The following is a 21,942-nucleotide window of genomic DNA, read 5'->3' on the forward strand; positions in this document are numbered from 1 at the left end:
AACAGAAAGATTCCTTAGATGGTATATTCTGCAAGGCACGATTCTTTCTGCATTGCCTTTTCTCCTCAAGGGTGATCCTGCGTGCTTTCTCAAAAGCATCAGCAGCGTTATAGATGGTGTGTCTCCAGACCTCCCGGTTGGAGGCCAGAGTAGACCAGTTATGGTGATCAATATGGACAAGGCTGAGATGTTGTTTCAGGGAGTCCTTGTATCTCCTCTTCGGGGTTCCTCTCATGCGGCAGCCAGTGGCAAGTTCACCATAAAGCAGGATCTTAGGGAGGCGGTGGTCCTTCATCCTGGAGACGTGCTCTGCCCAATGCAGCTGTGTTCTCAGTAACATGGCCTCAATACTTGTGACTGCTGCTTGTTCTAGAACAGATGTATTGGTCACATAATCTGACCAGTGGATGTTTAGGATTGAACAGAGGCAGCGTTGATGGAAGCGTTCTAGGAGACGCAGGTGGTGGTGGTAGATGACCCATGATTCAGATCTGTATAAGAGAGTAGATAGCAACATATCTATAGACTCAAATGTAAAATTGCAACAGTTCTAGACCCACCCTGAAAATAATTATGTAAAATTAAAATTCACTGCTACCTTGAAGTTTTCCTGGAAAACCACTTTGCCTGAAGCACAACTGTGTGCTCACATATGCCCTGTGGACTCAGCTCTTCATACTTTGTTAGCTCTGTTGACAAATTAGATACTCTTCCCCAAAGTTCTTTCATGTTGTCTGTATTTAAAGGTAGAAATCAAACAGACCAATTCAGGCCATTGCCTTCAGGGAAATGTACACTCACAAATAGTTAGGGAAACCTTTCCAGGATGCCTCTCTTGCCTTCTGCTTTTTGACAAGTGAATATTTTGATATTGTTGTTTGTCCTGATTAATAATTCTGAGCTAACAAATATTACATTAGGTTTGAGACTCTGAAGACCTAACGTTTTACCAACCTGAGAACGATTAAAATTCATATTTCTGGGATCATTTGCAAGCTTCTGGATGGAAATTTTGTGATTCAACCTTTCTAAAGAGTATAACCCCCAGCTTTTTAGTGAGATGCTGCATTCATGGCGGCTGCTAATGGCTCTGTGGATTTACTAAGAAGGTGAGAGGTTGGGTAAGAAGGTGGTGAGACAGACTTGGAGTCAGTTTATCTCCAGCTTTGTTATCAAAGAATTCTAGAATCACAGAATGGTCGGGGTTGGAATAGATGTTAAAGATCGTCTCATTCCAACATTCTACCATGGGTAGAGACACTTTCCACTAGACCAGGTTGCTCAGAGCCCCATCCAACCTGTCCTTGAGCAGTGCAAGGGATGGGACACCCACAACTTCCCTGGGCAACCTGTGCCAGGGCCTCATCATTCTCACATTTAAGAATTTCTTCATAAAATCTAATATAAACCTCTCCTCTGTCAATTTAAAGCCATTCCCCCTTGTCCTGTCACTGCATGACCCTGTTAAAAAGTCCCTCTCATACTTTTCTGTAAACTACCTTTAGGTAGTTTAGTGCTTTAGTTTATTGCTACAAGGTCACCCTGGAGCCTTTCCTTCTCAAGGCTGAACAACCTCAGCTCTCTCAACCTGTCTTTATAGGAGAAAAACTCCAGCCTTCTGATGATCTTTGTGGTCTCTCCTGGACCCACTCTTAAGAGGTCTAAAATTTCCCACAGTTTCCTGTGCTGATGACTCCAGAACAGGATGCAGGTCTCCAGGTCCCACAAGGGCAGAGCAGAGGCTCAGAATCATTGCCCTTGACCTGCTGACCACATTGCCTTTGATGCAATTGGCTTTCTGGGCTGCAAACACATGCTGTTGGCTCATGTCAAGTTTTTCATCCACCAGAACCCTCAAGTCCTCCTCCACAGGGCTCCTCTCAGTGAGTCTCAGTCTGTACTTGTATCTGGGACTGCCCAAACTCAGATGTAGCACCTTGCACTTGGACTTGTTGAGTCTCATGAGGTTCTCATGGGCCCACTTATCTCTAGAGCAGTCATTTTTGGCCTAGATGTGGGATGACCAGGAGCGTGGTGTGATGCTTTGGTGCTTGGATCATCTCTCCTGGTTCCTTGGGCAGCTGCATCCCTCTGCAGAGGGAACTCTGAGCAGCAGGGAAGGGACTGGGTGTCTTTTGCTTGTCCTTACTGAGCCGAACTTGGTTAAAAACTCTGACCTTTAGAGTTCTCTGACTCCTCTAGAAAGCACTCCAGAAGTGACTGGGGAAGCTGGACCACTTGGAGTCAAGCCCAAAACTTTGCTTTCCAGGTAGGAATGCAGTAATAGGGGAGAACTGGGGTGTAGGGCTCAGTGGTTTTGATAGTTGTTGTCTTGGCCCAAAATACTGCTCCCCTCACCTGTGTCTTGCCCTACACCCAGACCCTTCCAACAGGACACTGTCAGGGCAGGGCTGGAGCTGAACTGTGGTAACTCCTTGCCCTCTCTCAGTGACAGCAACCATGTCTGCACCAAATGCTTTCGGCAGCTGCAGATCACAGAGCTGTATTTCAGACTTTTGGGATGTGGGACAAACAGAGGAGAATCTGGAGCAGGAAGTTGGATGGCACTGCTCTCCTAATATCACGGAAGTGATAGTTCTCTTTGGAAAGTTAAAGGCAACCACATTTTACCCAGGATGACACAAGATGAGCCCAACAAGTCTGTCAAAAGATAAACAGAAAAAGTGAACAATGTTCGAGCTTGAGGCTGTTCCCCTGCTGATGCATTGACCTTCATTAAATGCTTAAATACCCTTTTTATTTTCTTACCTAAGCTCCAGAGGCTAAATGTGAGCAGACAGCTGCAGGAGGAAGGTGAGGAGGAGAAGGATTTAGGGGTTTTGGACTACAGTTTTCTGATTTGGTTTCTGGCCCGAGGCACTGACTTCTCCCTCAGCTCCCTGTCACTGGCTTCACAACTGGTCCAGTTTGGAAGTGCAACCAGCACTTATTAACCCAGTCTCAGCTGTTAGGAAAGGTGCTTTGCTCCAACATAGCTCAGACTTCAAGAAATATTTCTGTTTTTCCGAAAGCGAAATGTGCAGATCTGTGGTGTAAGGTCTACTTAGTCTCAGGCATGCTGCAAGCATAGTGCCTTTCTTATATTGGACTCATTTAAAAAGCAAACAACAAGAAACATGGTTCACTTATTGCATAGACCTCTATACCACTTCCTCCCCCCCCCCAAAAAAAAAACCCAAAACAAACAAACACCCCAAAAACACCAAGGAAAAAAAAAACAAGTCTTGAAATTGCTACATATAATCAATATCTTTCACCATAGGCAGCTGGCAAACCTGTTTTCTCTTGCTTGCACAAGAAAGGGGTTTAATTTTCTCAGCTTTCTGGATTCTCCTCAGCTTTCTGTTCCTTTCCCCACTTTCATACATAAATTTACATGAAAAACAAAGTTGACTTTCAAGATTTTACTTATTAACATTGAATCCTTAATTGCCCACAATCAAATGACTGTATGAGAAACAAGAAATCTTGGTGGGATCTGTGATGGGAAAATAATATAATACAAATTTTGTTGGTGGAGAAACCAAGACACAAATATTCAATGTTTTAATGTCTTTAGCTTGTTCTGCTCCAGAAAGAAGAAACAGAATCAAGGTCACAGAATATTCCAAGGTTTCAGCTCTGCTCCACTGCACTGAGGAATCAGGCCAACCCTGGCCATCCTTGAGCAATTTTATCTCACCAAAGTTCTTTTGTTTCCAGGCATCCTGTTCCTCAAAAGCATGACTGATCTATCTATAGGTAATACACACACTGTACTGCCCTGTGCATCTTGAATCTGGGTGCAGATTATGCAGGTCACTTTTTCTACAGTTGCAAGAGTGGCTGGCACCTACTTATGGGGAGCTTGCATCTGAAACTGCAGAAATGTAATACTGGGGAGTAAAATTCATAACTTTTTTTCCCTTTCCATTCTATTTACAAATAAATTAATCTGTAGAAAGAAAATTAAATACTTATGCAGTAAAGAGCTATTGCTTCTATGTATGCTTATTAGAAGAATACTGGTTGATATTATTTTCCTCTAAGCACCCCCTCATAACAACTGGATGATTTTTCCTTTGAATTTTCTTTTATTTGGTAGTTTGTTATGCATCTGCAAAGATAAACCTCCTCTTTGACGTGCCAGTCTCCTGAGTTACCAGCTGAGAAACCACATAAGAAAAAACTGGAAATTTCTGAGTTAAACTTAAAAAAACCCAAACCCAACAACAACAAAAACTCCCACTGAAAATTAAATATCCCCACATGGCTTTATCTGTTTTCAAATTTTATAGCAACTAAGGTTAAGTTCAGGACAAACGAACCAATATTTTCCAGCAGTCAAAATCTGTAAAGATTTCAGACCAGATTGCCTCCATTTGGGATCTAAGGAGAGATATCTGTTTTCATTAAAAATTTTATTTTAATAAATCTTATCAGTTTTACCCAAAAAGCTCAGAATATTTTACAGCCACTGATTACAACCTTAGTGAAACTCCTTGAGTAAGAGAAATACATGCCTAAAGGAGCACAATCTGCAAACATCCACATATTATTCTCAAAAATAAGTAACAGATCACCCATGTACCCTATGGCCACATGCCAGTAGTAATTTCCCAAAAGCTATATTAAAGTTTTGAGTTAAAAAATGGAGGGAAATCAGTGTTGTCATTACAATTTTCCTGATGTGTGGGAGTTAGAAGGGAGCTCCTGGTGAAATACAAACAGCTGGCAGTGGGGGCTGTGAGGGTTTAATTCTGAGGTCTGCTATTTCTATGGGACTGACTTATATTTTTAATTTTTTAAAGAAATAATATTTTATGCATAAGGGACTGAGGGAAAAATAAGTGGTTTCTCCAAGGATCTGGCCTAAATGGGATAAAAGTTAATTTCCTGAACTTCCTCTCCTGATATAGTCCCAAGATTGTCATTTCTTGTAATTAGAAATGTGATGATTGTGTGAGGTTTTGTTTGTTTGGGGTTTTTAATTTTTTACAGTTTGATCCTTTCAAATAGAGCAAGATATTTTTTTTTCCCAAGGAAGATTCAGATCCCAATCTTCTAATTTTCCTCCCATTCTGCTAAAACCTAAAATTCATGGAAAAAAAAAGTTTTGTTTACCAAAACCAAACCAAAACAAAATTAAAAATTCAAAAAGGTTATTTCTTTTTCAGAGAAGTTTAATCTCAAAGAGAACAATGTTATTTTAAACTGCCCTGAAGTATTTTTTCTGATTTGCTTCAGTAACACATCTGAATTAACATTTATCAAGGCCAATCCATTTGTTATGCTAAGGAACTGCCATCTCATTTATACGTGAGAGAATTGTCCAAAGGTAAAATAAACAGGGAATGATTATTTAATATTTTGTGCTATACAAGAACCAAGAGGTGCCACAACCAATTCCCCAACAGGGAGTTCAAAAGAATCAGAAAGTTCAGAACTTACCACAAGTGCAGTTCGTTCCAAAATGAATGTAAGTTACAGAGGCCAAGAGTATAAATCAAAAAGGCATGGACACAAATTCATAGAAGGTAACCATGACTGTTGGAAATAATTGAGTACAACCTCTGACTCAGAAAGTTCTTAAATTTTGATTGTTGATATCTTGCAGGCTATAAGAAAGGGAAAAAATGCAGTTTTCAATGCAGTTTACTGTACTATGTGTCCATAGACGGCTGCTGTAATAACTGGGAGACTCCTCTGAAGGATAAAGACATTGAATCATAGAATCATGGAATGATTTGGGTTGGAAAGGACCTTAAAGATCATCTCGTTCCAACTCCCCTGCCATGGGCAGGGACATCTTCCACTGGACCAGGTTGCTCAGAGCCCCATCCAACCTGACCTTGAACACTTTCAGGGATGGAGTGTCCACAGTTTCTCAGGACAAACTGTTACGGTGCCTCACCATCCATGATCTCATGGATAAGGTCATCAAAAGGTCAGCTCAAAAAAAAACCCATAAAACATTTCACCGATAATATTAATAGTCCTGCACGCATGTTAATCCTCTTGGACATGCACCCATTACCTCTTTTGACCTTTTTTATCCGAAATCCAATTAAAAGCTAAGGTTAACATACTGGATAAGGATCTAAATGTTGATATTAAATCAATGCTATTAAATAGTCTGAATGGACATGTAAGTAAACAAGGTTCATGATTCATACAGATAAACATGTTTGCAGAAATAATTAGAAGAAATAAATACAAAAAAAAAGATGTAACAAATTGACCTGGTATTGCTAATAAAAATTATCTTCAAGCATAAGGTACTTCAGAAAGCATTAGGGGGACCTCGGCAGTTTGTAAGCCTTCTGCTTAAACTTCCCTCAGCATACTGAGGACATTTTGGCATGTTTCCCAAAAAAGGGTTTTGTTTTACAGTGCTATGTGAAATCAATTTCCATAAAATCAACAGATTAAAATCCCTTCTCTGCTGTAAAAGCAAAAGATAAATAAATAAAAAAGGCATTAAAAAGTGCTTTTCTTTAAACCTTTGAAAGCTTTGTTAATATTCAAATGAGGAGTTTTTCATGTGCAGGCAACATTTGTTTAAGCTTCTCTCTCTGATACCACAGCAATCATTTTTTATTTCTGCTTCTTGAGCCTTGCCAGCAGACCAGGGCAGATAACATCACTCAATAACAGCTGAAATTATTCAGAGCGCTGTTTATTTCCTGGCTGTTTGAAATAGTTTTATTTATTTATTTATTTGTTATTTTTATCTTAAATGTTGTGTGTAGGAAACACATGGGAAGACTTCATGCTTCTTAGAAGCAACCAGCTGGAAATTCCTTCGATCACATAAATAAAACATACATAAGCAAGAACAGATATTTGCTAAGTTTTTCTACCCCATCATCCCTCTTACAGGATGGTCTTTTTGCCAGTATTTATATATAACAAGCAACACTTTTGAGCTACAGGTAAGGCAGGGATTTGCATTTAACCTTCTGAAAGTCGTCCAATTCCTAACTTTCCTTGAGATTCTTTTTCTGACTTTGTACACCTTGCTCTGTTTCACACCAGATCCTCACATGTTGTTTGAGTATAACAAGTATTGCTGAACCTTTTTTTTGTCTTTAGCATAAGTATCATTCCAGAATTCAAGAAATATTTACACAACACTCTGAGGCACATGGTGTGATTTTTGCGTGTCCAGGAGTTGGATTTCAGTGATCCTTGTGGGTCGCTTACAGTTCAGGATATTCTATGATTCTTTTTTTATGTGCATGCTTCTGTACAGCAGTCAGTGCTCTAATCTGTCCTTAAAATCTGAATCAGGTGTAGATATCAATGAATTAGGCTGATCTGAGCTGAAGTGGCCATGTGATGCACATCTACACAGAGGAACAACCTCAGACTGGAAAGTGTTCCCAGCATGAATGGAACTGCCCTGTGGCTTTTAGTTCTGGCACGTTATGGTTTTAAGATGTTTCTTGTGCTCTCCACCCTGGAAGTTTTTATTCTTTCAAGGAGACCAGGTCTCCTGGGTATGATGTAATTTGGGATGCCTGGATGGGCATCAGGTACCCGTGGATGGTGATCCCAATTTGGGAGCTGTAACACAAACTCAAGTGGCATTATCCCTGCACTTTGTATGAAGAGCAAATGTGTTTTCCTTCTTTCTCTGCACTTCATTATTTTAGTTCCACGTTTACCTACATGTTTTTAAAGAACACTTCTGGTTGCTTGCATCACTATTGGACTCAGTAATTTGACTCCTTGTATTCACCCCAAGTAGCCTGATTTCCCTCTTGAAATCTTGATACAGTTTATGTACAGCACATGCTCTCCGAGGGACAAACTGTGGGGTTATCTCATTTAAATCCAGTTGCTGATGAGGCCTCTCTTTATAGTCCACAATAAGAAATAAGTACTTTGAGGGTACAAGTCCCCTGATCTATTTGATATCACTGCTTTAGAAGGAGGTGACTCATACCCTGGAAATGCCAATTCCTCTCCAGTGAATATAAAGGCAACCTACATCATTAACTGGGAGGTGTATTTTACTCAGATTAACCCAGAGCATGAGCCCTGACTGTGCATCAGGACTCTAGTGGGCTTGAGGCTGAGTAAACTCCAGTCAAGATATTCCACTCTCAATGGGTTCAATGGTCGAAGATAGGAGACATACAGCCAGAAGGGAACACTGGCCATAATAGTCAGCACTGAGAGGTAATGTCCACAACACCAAAACACCAAAACAACTTACATTCTGTCAGGATTTTGAGGAAGAATTTGGAGAACAGTGAATTCATGTTGCACCAAGGATATGGGAGAACATTTCCCAGATGAATGGACTGCATCCAGCAAAAACAAATGTAGCTTTTGGGCTGTAGTCTTGTCATTTGGTGCTGGAAGCTAATGTCATGGGAAAGTGAGAAGTGGGAACTACACTTCCAATCTATAAGAAGTTTGGGATGAGCTATAGAAGATATTTGTAGATAAGAGAGGTCATGCACAACTCAAAGAGGAAGGTTAAAGCAAGAGAGGAAGTTGTTGCATCCATCAAGGTGAAAGCTGATGAGAAGTTGGATAAGAGTATTTATCTGTGTGGATAGATGGAAAGGTTGTGTTGGTGAGATGTTATGCTGGAAAAAGATCTGTATGAGAGCAGAGAAAGGAATGAGTTAGAGATAACACTCAAACCACTCATCTGAATGTCTAGGAAACAAACTTGAGCTAGTGATGTCCAACACACTGAACAATGATCATTTTTAAGAGAAACATGAATTTACAGTGTCAATTTGAAATTAATAAAAGCAAAACCCAGCACCACCAAAAGTACAATATTTTCTAAGGAAGGAAATAATACAATGACAACAATGACTCTTCTCTAACAATATTCCTTTAATTAGTTTTTCTTCTCAATTTTTCTTCTTATAGTTTCACTCGTCCAGGGAAAGGTTCTTGGCTTGGTAAAGGCAACCTGGAGGCGGGACAAGACCAGTCCAGTATGTCTTTAGAAAATCTAGTGTTTGGAGCTGGCTACTGCAAACCCACTTCTTCAGAGGTAAGGAGGATGAAAAATGATGTCTTACTTCCATTGGATCACTCCGAGTGTCCCTATTACCTGTGGAGAACTTGTCATGGTTGTGTATTTCTAGTAGAGGGATTTTGTTGGAAGAAGAAACCCTCAAACATTTCTGCATGAACTAGCTGGCACTTGGATATACAGTCCCTTGGTGTTCAGAAAGTTCAAGATGTGTGGATATATACCCCGATTGCCAATGGCACTTTTAAGACAGGATTCACCTGATCAGGTGTCTGCTTGAAGGTGAAATTAATTATTCAGGAAGAGGCCCTGGCTTTCAGGTTTTGTATATGACAGCCAGAGGACTTGAGTCATTATTAAGGATGTTGTAAAGGAAGGTTTTGTGTCCTGAGTATTGAGTATTGTGTGTGTTGGTGATGGGGTGTTGTACACATTGCCTTACCCATGGCAGGTCCCACAGTTAGTGTGTGCCTTTGAGAGAGAGCTCATTGTGCAATTTTTAGTAGAAAGTTGTTTGTTTGAAAAATAATGATTAATTGGGGGTTTTTTGTTGCTTTGTTCCTTTTTTTTTCTTCTTTTTTTTTTTTTAAGCACTTGCTGTGGAGTGTTTTGTTGTGGGTATGTTTTGTTTTGTTCTTTTTTTCTTTTTTGTCAGAAACATTTCCTCAGATCTAGAAACTCAGCCCAGAATATTGCAATAATTAACCTGTTAGGAAACCATGATTCAAGGTTTCTGATTAACATGCTGCCCTCAGCTTCCCTCAAGCTTTCTTGTCAAAGCTGTTTTTTATAAATATTTAAAACATCCAAGCCTAGAGCGGCTGGTGCAGAAGAACTACCAGGGCTGAGAGAATGTTTGACCTGAGGCTGCTATCCGAAACATTGGGTCAGTGTATGCTTTTGGCAAACAAACTGACCTCAACCTCTGTCTCTCTGGTAGGCAGTCACATCATAGATGTTTAAATAGCTGATTCAAATATTTATTTTGTAGATTAATCTGTGTACATCTCTGTACATCACACAAAAGAGATTTCTTTTGAGAGTGGTGCCTACTTTTCATTATCCTCTGGACAGATCTCTATTGTAAGAAGAGAGATGGAAAGGCTAACTGCACTCTCATTTTTGCTTTTAGTCTCCCTGGAAAAATCTTGTTCTGTTGTGATTAGGAAAAACCTTATTGCTTTCCCAAATTTCTTCCTTAGCTGGACACTATTTTCTACTCATCTCTGTTGACTAATCGTCTTTTTTTTTGGTTTGGTTGTGGGTTTTTTTTAATGAGGTGTGGTTTTTTGTTTGCTTGGTTTTTTGTTTTGTTGTGGTTTTTTTTGTTTTGTTTTGTGTTTTGTTTTTTTTTGTTGTTGTTGTTGGTTTGGTCTGGTTTGGTTTGGGGTTTTTTTGTGACAATATAATTGTGGTGAGTTGACCTTGATTGGAAGTCAGGTGCCCACCAAGCCACTCCATCCCTTCCCTCCTTAACTGGACAGGGTAGGATCAAGGAACTTTGTGGGTAAAGTCAGTTTAATGAAGCAAACCCAAGAACCACGTGAAGAAGCAAAGGAAACTGAAAGATTTATTCTCTCCTTCCCATCAGCAGGTGATGTCCAGCCACTTCCTAGGAAGTGGGGCTTCAGTAATGTAGTAGTTTCTCTGGAAGACAAATGTCATAATAGTGAATGCTCCCCCTTCTCCTCCTTTTTCTTAGCTTTCATTGCTCAGCAGATGTCATGTGGAATGGAACATCCCTTTGGTCAGTTCGAGTCAGCTGTCTCAACTATGTCTCCTCCCAAGATCTGCACACCCCAATCCTACTGAAGGGGAGTGGAATGTTGGAGAGACAACGCTGATGCTGTGCCAGCTCTGCCCAGCAGTAGCCAAAACACTGGTGTGACACTGACACCTTTGTAGCTACTGACGCACAGCACAGGCTGTGAGGGCTGCCATGGGGAGAGCTAACTCCATCCCAGTCAGACCCCATACAATAATTATTATCTTGGCAGGTGACCTACGACATACCAAAATGAAAGGGCTCTCTCAAGAACTGGTTTTAGCACACTGCTGCCCTGCAGTCATCAGAATGCCGCACACCAAACCATCATAAATAAAATGCTGCATGGCCCATGTGGTCAGATGTGCATTTGCTTAGCTTCAGAAACCTCCATAAGTCATGGCATCTGTTCTTGAGCTGAGCATTTTAATTTAATAGAATGTGATGGCCTTTTTACCTATGCTATCCATGATGTATGATAATGAGCAAAGGATATTTCTCTTAGTTTAACATAAAAAATAAAAATTCAGAGCTAAAAAGAACCTATTGTGAGAGTAAACCTAATTCCAAACAAGGGCCATGTGACTGCTGGTTTATATGGGACTTTATATCAAGCCATAAGGGATTGAAGGAAGAGGAGAAATATTAGCTCATACAGTGTTACAATGCTTTTCACTGGGTCAAGTTTTCTTCCCTTTGCAACCTTGTAGATTCCATTCCAGATTGTTTGAATGTGTTTGTTAAATGTAACTTCAACTGAACTATAGACATTTCCAGATTTGGGAAATTTTGCAGTCACTGCCCCTGGGCATGAGAATGGATCCTACTCTTTTCATTAGATGAAAAAAAAAAACCTGCAGACCTCTCTGCTCACTTTTTACATATTTTTATTTGGACCTTGCCTACTGCATGTTCAAATTATTAACTGTTGAATATCTTAATTCAAAATATACCAGTTATATTTTTGTTTGTAAGCTTCTCTGATTCAATGCAACTGGCTAAATCTAGGCTAGGACAATTAATGTATCTCATCTTCCAAGGCTGACAAAGCTTCGCTGAGAGGCAGGACATGGGAACATTAAAGGGATGTTGGTTAGTTCCTTTTTATGTCATAAACTTCTCTGAAACAGTTAATGTTGCTCTGTCCTGTTTTTTTCTTTTGTTTTGTTCTGTTTTCATTTCTGCAGATCTGAGTTTGGATCCTTCTATTTTTCATGTACATTTCTGTGTTTTTCTTGATCTGAGAAGTCTCTAGGCTTAATGTCTTAAAACACATCTCATGGGCAAGTGTTTTCTGTTTAGTATCTTTTCTAGGAAACCAAATCTCATTATTCAATTTACTGTAAGACTGCAAATAACCAAGACTTTCTTATTCAAGCTTTAGCTATTGTGAGTAAACCTAAAAGAGCTTTTTTCTCTGACAGCTGCAGATAGATTATTTTTCCAGAATACTTTCCAGAATATTACATTTGAACAGAAGCTTGTAAGGGGTAGGAACTCTAAATCATTTCTATTGCAATTTTCCTGAGGTCTAGATGTAAACCCCCACAAAGTAGTAGTTTCTTGTGTCTGAGGCACTTACTAACTCCACAGTTTATTCAGTTTCATAGGTTTGACATAAATTGTACAAATCTGTGAAGCAGCCTAGATCCCAAAATTAATTTTGTTCTCACTAGTGTCATGTTATGAAGTAGATGGTTTAGTGGCATGGTCTATTTCGTTTATGTGGCAAGGTTTTGGTACCAGAGAGAGATGGGATGAGGGGAGGCTTCTTTCCAGAGAAACAAGAACCTTCCACCACATTATATAGAAACAACTCCAACTGTTTCCAAGGTGGACCCACTGCTGGCCAAAGCTGAGCCCAACAGCAACAACTGTAGAACCACTTTGATAACATATTTAAGAAAGGGTAAAAACCACTGTCAGCACCTGTGAGACAGAAGAGTGAGAAAATGAGAAATAAACAACTATCCAAGCACCAATGTCAGTGAAGTACGAAGAGAGGAGTTGCTCCAGGTGTCAGAGCAGATTTCCCTTCAGCCTGTGGTAAAGACACAGGTTATCCCACTGCAGCCTTGGAGAGCCCCATGCCAGAGCAGGTGGTTGTGCCCTGGAGGAAGGTGGTTTTAGATTTAGTTCTCATTCTACTCTGTTTAATTGGTAATAAGTTCTATTGATTCCACCCAGCAGAGTCTGTTTTGGCCATGGCACTAATTGGTCAGTGATCTCCCTGTCCTTACTTTGACTCTTGAGCTTTTTGTTGAGTTTTTTTCTCTGTCCTGTTGAAGAAGGGGAGTGGTACAGTGGCTTAGTCCACCCACGCCATATGGTTTAGACAAGATTTGAACACAGTAGTGTAGTGACTGGATTTACAGTAGTGCTAATCTCTTGGGAAAGCCAGAAATGTGCTGAAATCTGGAGTTATGACTACCAAGTTAGACATCTTTTGAAGACAAAGCAGAAGACACTCACCTTGACATGTCATCTCTAGGTCACACTTTCCATTTTCCCTCTTTCTTCCTTATAAAACATAGATGCATCAGAGAGTTAATTCTCTTTTTAGGCCCACAGACTGACTGCGGAAGTGCTCATCCTGTTTACATCATCGACTTGCTTTTCCCTTATTGAAAAGGCAAGTGACTGCCTAAAGAAAGTCCATATCAATCAACTCTTTTTGTCTCTTCCAGAGCTAATTTTCAGCATTTGGGCTGCTGAGGTGCCACTGCTTAATAATAGATCCCGAAGGCTCCTCGTTCTGCACTTCTGACTTCTCAGTGCAGAGACTAATTAAATGTCAGCAGCTCTGGACTGTACATACACATTTTCCCTAGTTCTCCCCAAGTGACTTCTGAACATCACTGACAGTTTCCTCATCTCCTGGCTTAGCAGAGTAGTTATAATAATTAATCGTATTTAAGCCTTGGTAATTTTTTTTTAAAAGTCTTCCTGTCTCTTCCCAGTCCTCTACTCAGCAAAGGGGGAATCTTCCCTTTCTCCATTCCTCCTTTCTTCTCTCTCTAATACTTTCTGTCTATCTATACTACACTCTTCCTTTCAAGGACAGTTAAGATAACAAAGATATTTATTATTGAAATAATATTTTTTGTTGTCAGATAAATACAAAGGAAGACATTTTAGTGGTCAAAAAACTAGTAGAGAATAATCTACAGAATAATAAAATGTGCTAGGACTTTCTCAAGTTGTCTTCAGCCCATAACCTATTCTCATGGGGAATATACATCACAGTAGGTGTGTTCAGAATAGGATCGTATCTACTGCATTCTTGCAGTAGATAGTGCAGCATTCTAGTGGAATGAAGCAGCCTCATGAACTGTGTGTGACTAGCTTCCCGTGGGGGCATCTGAGTTCCCTTTTGGGTCTACTAAATTGTTTTTTCCTGTGAGGAAGTTCAAGGTTTTTTTTGTATCTCAATGCCACACTGACTCATGCTTTCGGGTGATCTCAACAACCATAAGAGATGGACACTGAAAAATTTCAACAGCTACTACATCTACAAAAAAATAAAATGTTCCTTGCAGAACTGCAAATTGAGTGGTCACTTACACTTCAGGATTCTTATGCCTTACCCAGTACAATAAACCTCTTCTCTATCCACTGTTGTCAGCTTGGTTTAGTGTCTTTGTAATATTGTGCATCAAATGCCTGCTGTGTTATAATCAAGTTGAGTCAATGACATTCTGGGAATTATTAATAAACTGTACTCACAGTAATCTTATTTTCATTTGGCTAGCAGTTGCACTGCAGATAAATTGACTTCTAAGTAATCAGATTGATTAATCATATGACTTCCCATTAATAACGTGCTGATGTTTGATGAGAAGTGTTCTTCTTTCATCTAGCATTGAGGTAGCAATCCCAAAAACATGAAGTTTAAACCTGGCATAACACAAGAACTAGGAGTGTCATTCAAATAAAATTTCATTGATTATAAGAGTTCTTTTCCACAGACAGTTTGCTAATATTTTCATCTTTTCAGCAACATATGCAAAACCTGGGCTCTTCCAACCTAGTACCAAAACATTATTCAAACCCACATTTTTATGTCACATAAGAGTCATCTGTGGTTTAGTCTTCTTTTTTTCTGTATAGTTATGGCATTTTGATCAACTAGTTTACTTTTTCATCTCTTGAAGAAGGAAGAGCCTGAGATTAGGTCAGCGGGTAAGAGCATGGTACTGAAAACACCAAGGCTGTGGATTTGATATGTACGGTCCATTCCCTGAAAAGTTGGATTCAATGATCCTTGTGGGTCCCTTCCAACTCAGAATGTTCTGTGATTCTGTGAAGACTGTGCATCAGAGAAGAGCCCAGATAGGATTCATTGTGGGAACTGTAATACGTCCTGAAATCCCAGTTTGACTGGGAGGAGAGCATAGCTGTGAAAGTCATTCATCTATAGACAAAGGAACCTTAATGTAGAGACTCACGTTATCCTTTTTTTTTTCTTTTTGTATTTATTATACTGACACAGCATCCATCTTTCTAACGTTATTCAATTGTTCCTTCTTTTTTTTTTCATGGTACTTGCTATGTACTGACCCCAAAACAAAATTTTATGAGAGATACAGAGAGAAGGAGAGAAAGGGAGAGTGAGAAAGGGGAAGGCTGAAGGAGAAGGTATGGGTGAAGGAAAGTAAGGCAAGGCAAGGACAAAAAGAGGTACTAATTTTATAAAAGAACTAAAATTCTGCAAAGGACTAAAACTCTCCTGTTTCTTTTGAAAGAAAGGGTGATGTGAATTTTGTTTTTTCCTCTCCCTTTTCAGAAAACTTACAGAGGTTCTCTATCTCCTGGTAGAAATAAAAAAGGGACCTGATGTGTCTGGAGGGCTTTGAAGTCGTCAAAACTTTATTTAATTTCTTTTTTTTGGTTTTTCTTAACTTTGTACCAAGGACGATGTTTTACAAGCAATGTCTAATTATTTACAAACTCAAAGTATTGTTAAGATTCTGATTTTACCAATTTAGAACTTGAGTGTGTAAGATCCCTGAAAGTGTTCAAGGACTGGGGTTTAAGCAACTTGGTCTAGTGGAAGGTGTCCCTGCTCATGGCAGGGTGTTGGAACAAGATGATCTTTAAGGTCCTGTTCAACTGAAACCATGCCGTGGTTCTAAGATAGTTGATATATATCATTCAACTTCTTTTTTTTTTAATAAAAAAATTTAAAATCCTAATATTTAAAATAACTTTTATTTGTAATTACTCCATGTAGCTAATCCAGACTGCAGAAGTGTAGTGTACCTCAGGATTTCATCTGGAATTGTTAATTTTACATGGAAATGGTTTTAGTTTTTGTGTCAGACTTCTCTGCTTTGGTGTGTGTAATGGCAGGCATTTCTTTCATGTGTTTTTAAAAGATTCCTTGGGTGTCTTACTGATGCCAATGGTGATTAGTTGTGATTGGGACTCCAGTGTATGTCCAACACACAATTATTCTAAAACAGTAAGAGAGCTGATATAGTGCTCTTTATAAGGTATAATGACAAGTATCTTTAATCAGTGTGTTCAGGGCACCATTTGTGATAATTACTGATGAGGTCTTTAATCTTCCGTCGCCTGAAGATAAATGGCTGATCTTTAGAAAGAGCTAAAAGGTTTTCTAGCTGTAGCAGAAAACATGGTAACTAATAATGACAATAACTGGTTTGTTTAATCATTGGCATATTTCTTTTCTGTGGTCGTTTCTTTTTGATCTGGCATATGCAGAGTACGGCAAGGCAATGATCTTCATTGTGATAGAGTTCAAAACTGAGATTAATTTGGATTTAGGCCTGAAATATGGTGTTGAAAAAGCTCTGCAACATTTTTGTTGTGGGTGTTCAATTAAAATGTTATGAAATCATCTGGAGTTTCTCGTGAGAATTCAGATAGGAGGGTGATGGAGTCTTGTTCTGGACAAAATCCTCAGGAATTGCTCATATTGGACTGAAAATTTATTCCTTTTGTAAAGCATTAGAATTTGCACTTTTCAATTCAGTTTTTTACTATTTTTTGGTTATGTATTGGGAAGAATCAGTCTCCTGCATTCTCTTTCCAAATCTTCCTATTTCTCTGCAGACCACTGTGAAAAAGCAAATCACACCTAGACTTGTATAACTGAAAACAGTTTTATTATGGTTAATTTAGAGAGTTGTGAATAGGGTGGTAAAAGGCAGACTAAGCATGGAGAATTTCTTTCTCTTTTACAAAACTGCCATTACAGTGATATACTGAAGAATTTATTTGATTCCTCTCACCAAAATTTCTCACTTTGGGGCTGAAATCCACTGGTGTGGTTTGTACAGTCATTTACTTGGCCGACATTCTTGCAATTCAAGTTTTTCCTCTCTACTGATTTCAGCTTTGATTTTTCAGGAAATTTATAGGAGGGGGCTTGGGAGATATGTTTTGGTTTTTTTTTTCTTTCTTTCCTGAAGTGCAGGGGCAGCAGAAACAGCCTTTCTGCTCCTCACTTCAGGAATCAGACTTGGCTGTTCTCTACCTTTTGAAAGAGCGCTCTATGATTCACTTTTTCTTTCTTGTCAGTATTTTTTCCCAGGGGTACTTGGTTGAAAAATCATGTTCATACGCCCTAAAGAACACTACAATAATTCCTACTGACTGATGATGAGACAATTCTTGAAGGGAGACGTAATCAACTCTCACAACTTCTGAGCTGATGGCCTTTCCAGCAGGGGTAGAAATGCCAACAACATCACAGTCCAGATCCGTCATCTGGAAGCCAATCCTTTGCTATTGGCAAGTATCCCAGACAGCAACTCTGGGACTGGGGAATGAGAAAAGAGATTCCCTCTTTTTCCAACCACTTTGTCTTGTTTTGTGGAAACAAATCTTCAAGTGACAGCAAAAGCCTATACCTCTGTTCACAGTTATCATGTCTGTCCTAATGATCCAAGAAACAGTTTCACAACTGATAAGAATTAAAAGTTTTGGTGCAGTGCTTGGCAGGAACACTTTGAAGTGCAGTCCCTGCAATTTCAATTTGTGCAAAAACGACTGACACTGCACCAGTGATCTCACAAATTCTCCAAGGATCAGACAAGTTTCAGCAGTTCTGACAAAAAGAAAAGAATAGGCTAAGAAAATAGAGATGGGTCAGTGTGTTATGATTCTCAAAAGTATTGCCAAATGGAGACAGAGGTGAATTACATTAGACAGAAGTTCAGCTAATATAGATAAAGCAATTTTTCAAAAATTTCATGGAAAGATAAGAGTAATTTTAGAAGATCTTCAGTACAAGAATAACTTCTGAAGATGACTTAATCACGTGTTCTGAATCTGTATTCAAGTGTTGTGGTGAGTGGCAAAAAAAAAAAAAACAACACCAATTTAGATTGTAATTGGGTAATGCTTTGAGGAAGCTCTTTGCATAACCAGGAAAAGTGTGTAAGTATTCATGCAGTTACATATATGAGTATTTAGATAAGAATATGGGTCTAAAGATTTGTTTAGGGTAAGCCAGACACAGTCACATGTGTATGAGCTTCCACTACTTCTTTGACTAGCATAAACCTTGAGGAATCAAGCTTCCAGTCAGCCAGATTTTACAGTACTCTGCTGTTCCCAGCTTTACAGTATGGTATTTGAATAGGATCTGATGTATTGTTAATGTCTGTGCACTCACTCACTGCGTGATCCCAGGTTATCTGGGTGTGTCATGAAATGTGTCATTCATCTGTAGCCTCCAGTTCCTACCAGGTCAGATAAAGCCAACAGTCTACTCCCATCACTTTTCCTCCTTGTCCTGTTCATAGACTCACAGAATGGTTTGGGTTGGAAGAACCTTTAAAGGTCACCTGCTGCAATCTCCCTGCAATGAGCAGGGACATCGTCAACTAGATGAGGTGGCTCACAGCCCTGCCAAACCCGACCTTGAATGTTTCCACTGATGGGACATCTACCACCTCTCTGGGCACCCTGGTCCAGTGTCTCAGCACCCTTGTCATAAAAAATACCATCCTTATATCTGAATGTACCTTCTCTTAGTTTTAAACCATTACTCTTTGTCCTATTGCAACAGGCCCTACCAAAAAGTCTGTCCCTATCTTTAAGCCCTCATTAAGCATTGAAAGCCTGCTATAAAGCCTCCCAAGATATTCCCAGACTCTTTTCATGTGCAAGATAAAGCCATAAAGTCAGTTGAAGGCACTATATGTCTACTCTTTGACGACCCAAGGCAAAAGCAATTGTCATCTCTCAGGTTTTTATTGATGCAATCAACAATGTCTCTGTTGGAATAAGGTCTACCTGGCATTAGTAGACACAGTTGGTTGATAAGAAGCAGGAGGGAAAGGCTGAGCAGGACAGAGGGGAGCACTCCAAAGCAGAGTTAAGTTATATTTTTTGCAGGTGATAAAGCTCTGTTTTTGATCTATGTATTAGGTTTCTTTTGTAAACAAACACAGTTTGACTCTCCAGAGCTGTCAGTCAGTTAATCTCTTTCTCCTCTACTAAACTCATTAAAAGTATTTTATTTAAAACCATAAAGTGAAGGCCTGCAGAATAAATGGTAAGCTACTCATAGCTCATGAAATTTGATTGTCTCTGAGTGTAAATTACTTGAGGGCTGGTATATGTACTATGCATAATACTGGAGGTATCTACTAGGCTAGGAAAATGAACCTGTGAAAATATAATAGCTATACAAATTTATACTGTTCCAGCTATTCAAAAGTGACCCATTTTATAGCAGTAAATTGTAGCAGATGAATGTAATTGCCCTAAAGTTATATACCCTGGAAAGTTTCTGATTAGCCATTACTTCTCTTTCAGTGTTAAAAAACAAATTGTTGATTTCTGTAGGGATAAAAAGGACTGTATATTGTTTTATAGTTGGCTTTGCCATTTGATGTATGTTTGCATGCATGTGAAAGGCCTATAAATGATTCATTGCCTGAGAGTATCATAAGTGAAGAGTTCAGGAACGTGGCATAATGACAGGATTAGACGTTGAGCTGTTTCCTGGCAGCAAAAGGCATAGAAACCACATCCTCCCCCCACATCAAAGAAACCAGAGCAACATTACAGCATCTGGGCCAAAGAGTAGTAATTTTTGTGCAGACTTATTGTTTGCAAGAAAGAAGGTGCCTTTAAGACAAGCTTTAAATGATTTTTCTGGGTGTCATTGGTTGAAATAAAATAATACTCATTAAAAACAGGCCTTGAAATGTTTCTAAAAGAAAAATATAATGGAACCCATTTGATCACTTTGAAGACTCAATTACCTGAAGTGAATCCCTGAGTAATGGGATTCTCTGAGCTGCAGAATTATCTTCAGCAAAATGACTGGGGAAGGAATGGAACATGGATTTGGTTTAGTTTTACAAGCAACCTCGAAGTAGAATCTTTCAAGAGATCTTCTGCTGATTATCTTTTGCAATACCATAATGGAAAAATTCAGGTAACCTGAAAAATAGCACATTTAGACCCAATAAAGGGATTATCACTTCCCCATTTCTGTAGACCATAAGAGAGCTGGTATAACACATTGCCAGAAGGTGCTTCTGTGAACTTTGTAGGATTTGACACGATTGTGCAAAATAACAGCACTGACAGTTCCTGAAGTCCTTGTTCTGAAAGAATGGGAACTGTGAGGGCTGTGGTATAAACCAATACTTGGGCAATTTAAGGAAGACTTTACCTGAAGGCATGCAATTTCTGAAGCTGTCAGGGCTTAGTCTTACATTTGTTTTCTTTACTTCTGTCCTGTCGGTGAGTATTTGATACTTGACTGTGATCGGTTGTAAAGCACAAGACTTGCTGGATTTCTCTCCTGATCCAGTTTGACAGAGCCTATACAAGTCAACATATTTTACTCACCTCTTTGGGGAAAAATGAGAAGTCAATCATGAACGAAGTAGAAACAGTGGGATATGCAAGAGCATTTGTAAATAATAATAATAATAATAATAATAATAATAATAATAAATAATAATGCTATCAACAGAGATATGATTTCTTCCCACTTGCATATGAATCATAGGAACCTACTTGGTAACACTTGTGACTGTGTAACAGACTGAAGGAAACAATAAAATAAAAAATCTGCCTTGGTAACAAAATGTCAAACTACTTAAAAAATGAACCCATAAAGGTTGAAGTAATTTGTCACTGTCAAAAGACAGCTAAATATTTCCTTTTTAGCTATTGTTTGACATTGCTGCTAATGTTTAAATTTACCAAGCTGAGGAAGAGATCAGAAATAGTGTTGTCAATGTTTTATTTTTTATCTCCATTTGCAAAGACAAAGCTAATTAACCAGCATGCAGCAACTGCTCTAATTATAGACATCTCCACAGTGAATTCTGGGCAAAGCTCTCAAACAAATAGATCAGGGTGGGCATGGATGGCGCCACATCTCTTCTCTCCTATGAGATGCTGTGTGATCAAGAACCAAAATGACCCACTAGGAACCTGTTTTCAGATAGTATCCATTGTAAAAGAAGCCAAGCCTGAGGGAACATAATGCCAGGTTTCAAAGTGTCCATCTGCAGTAGTAGCTTGGAAATCAAATGGTACAATTTATAAGCATCCTGTTTATAGGCAGGATTAACAACATATCACAAATCCCAAGGGGTTCATGTCCCTATACCCTTTTTATGAAAATAATTTACAAGTCTTCTTGGTGGCACCATGCCATGTTGCAAGACTGTAGATATATGTTCCCCACATCTAATACCAGTGAGCGTTGATTAAAGCAAAGAGTCAGGACATCAGATTGATGGGGAATATAGACAAATATACATTTCTGTGTGTGTGTGTGTGTGTGTCTGGCCTCTTTGAATTCTAGGTTTCCCAAGAAAAACGAATACATCCTATTTTGTACAGCATTTATATGATGCACGAATAATGGTCCTCACATTGTGCTTGTGGCAGCATCAAACTCATAAAGGCCTTTTTGACAAAATACAAACAGGAAACGACGAAATTCATCACCTCATTTAGGTGGGACTTGATTTTTTATCATCCCTTTAATATCCTTCCTGCACTGGTTCTTTATATATTCTTTTCTTTGGACAGGAGGATCCTTGTCTTTGCCTTTGAGTCTTTCCTTCTTAGCAAATTCTGCTTCTACTTGTAAGTTTTACACCAGTCATGAAAGAAGAGGTACAGAAACAAAATACTACTTAGAGCAGCCAGCAATCCATCT

General features: G+C 39.1%; 1 protein-coding gene across 1 annotated transcript in view; it reads left to right on the forward strand.

Moving 5' to 3' along the window:
* Window positions 1-1,071: 1,071 nt before the first annotated feature.
* The window catches only part of FAM135B (family with sequence similarity 135 member B), a 64,094-nt gene continuing 43,223 nt past the window's right edge, over window positions 1,072-21,942 (forward strand). Inside the window, exons 1-2 of the mRNA XM_018074404.1 lie at window positions 1,072-1,109; window positions 8,899-9,025. Of these exons, the coding sequence (XP_017929893.1) occupies window positions 1,072-1,109; window positions 8,899-9,025 (165 nt within the window). The remainder of the gene's footprint in view (window positions 1,110-8,898; window positions 9,026-21,942) is intronic.

Source organism: Manacus vitellinus, unplaced genomic scaffold, assembly GCF_001715985.3.
Source record: "Manacus vitellinus isolate BGI_N305 unplaced genomic scaffold, ASM171598v3 scaffold_1_pilon, whole genome shotgun sequence".
Classification (NCBI taxonomy): Eukaryota; Metazoa; Chordata; class Aves; order Passeriformes; family Pipridae; genus Manacus; species Manacus vitellinus.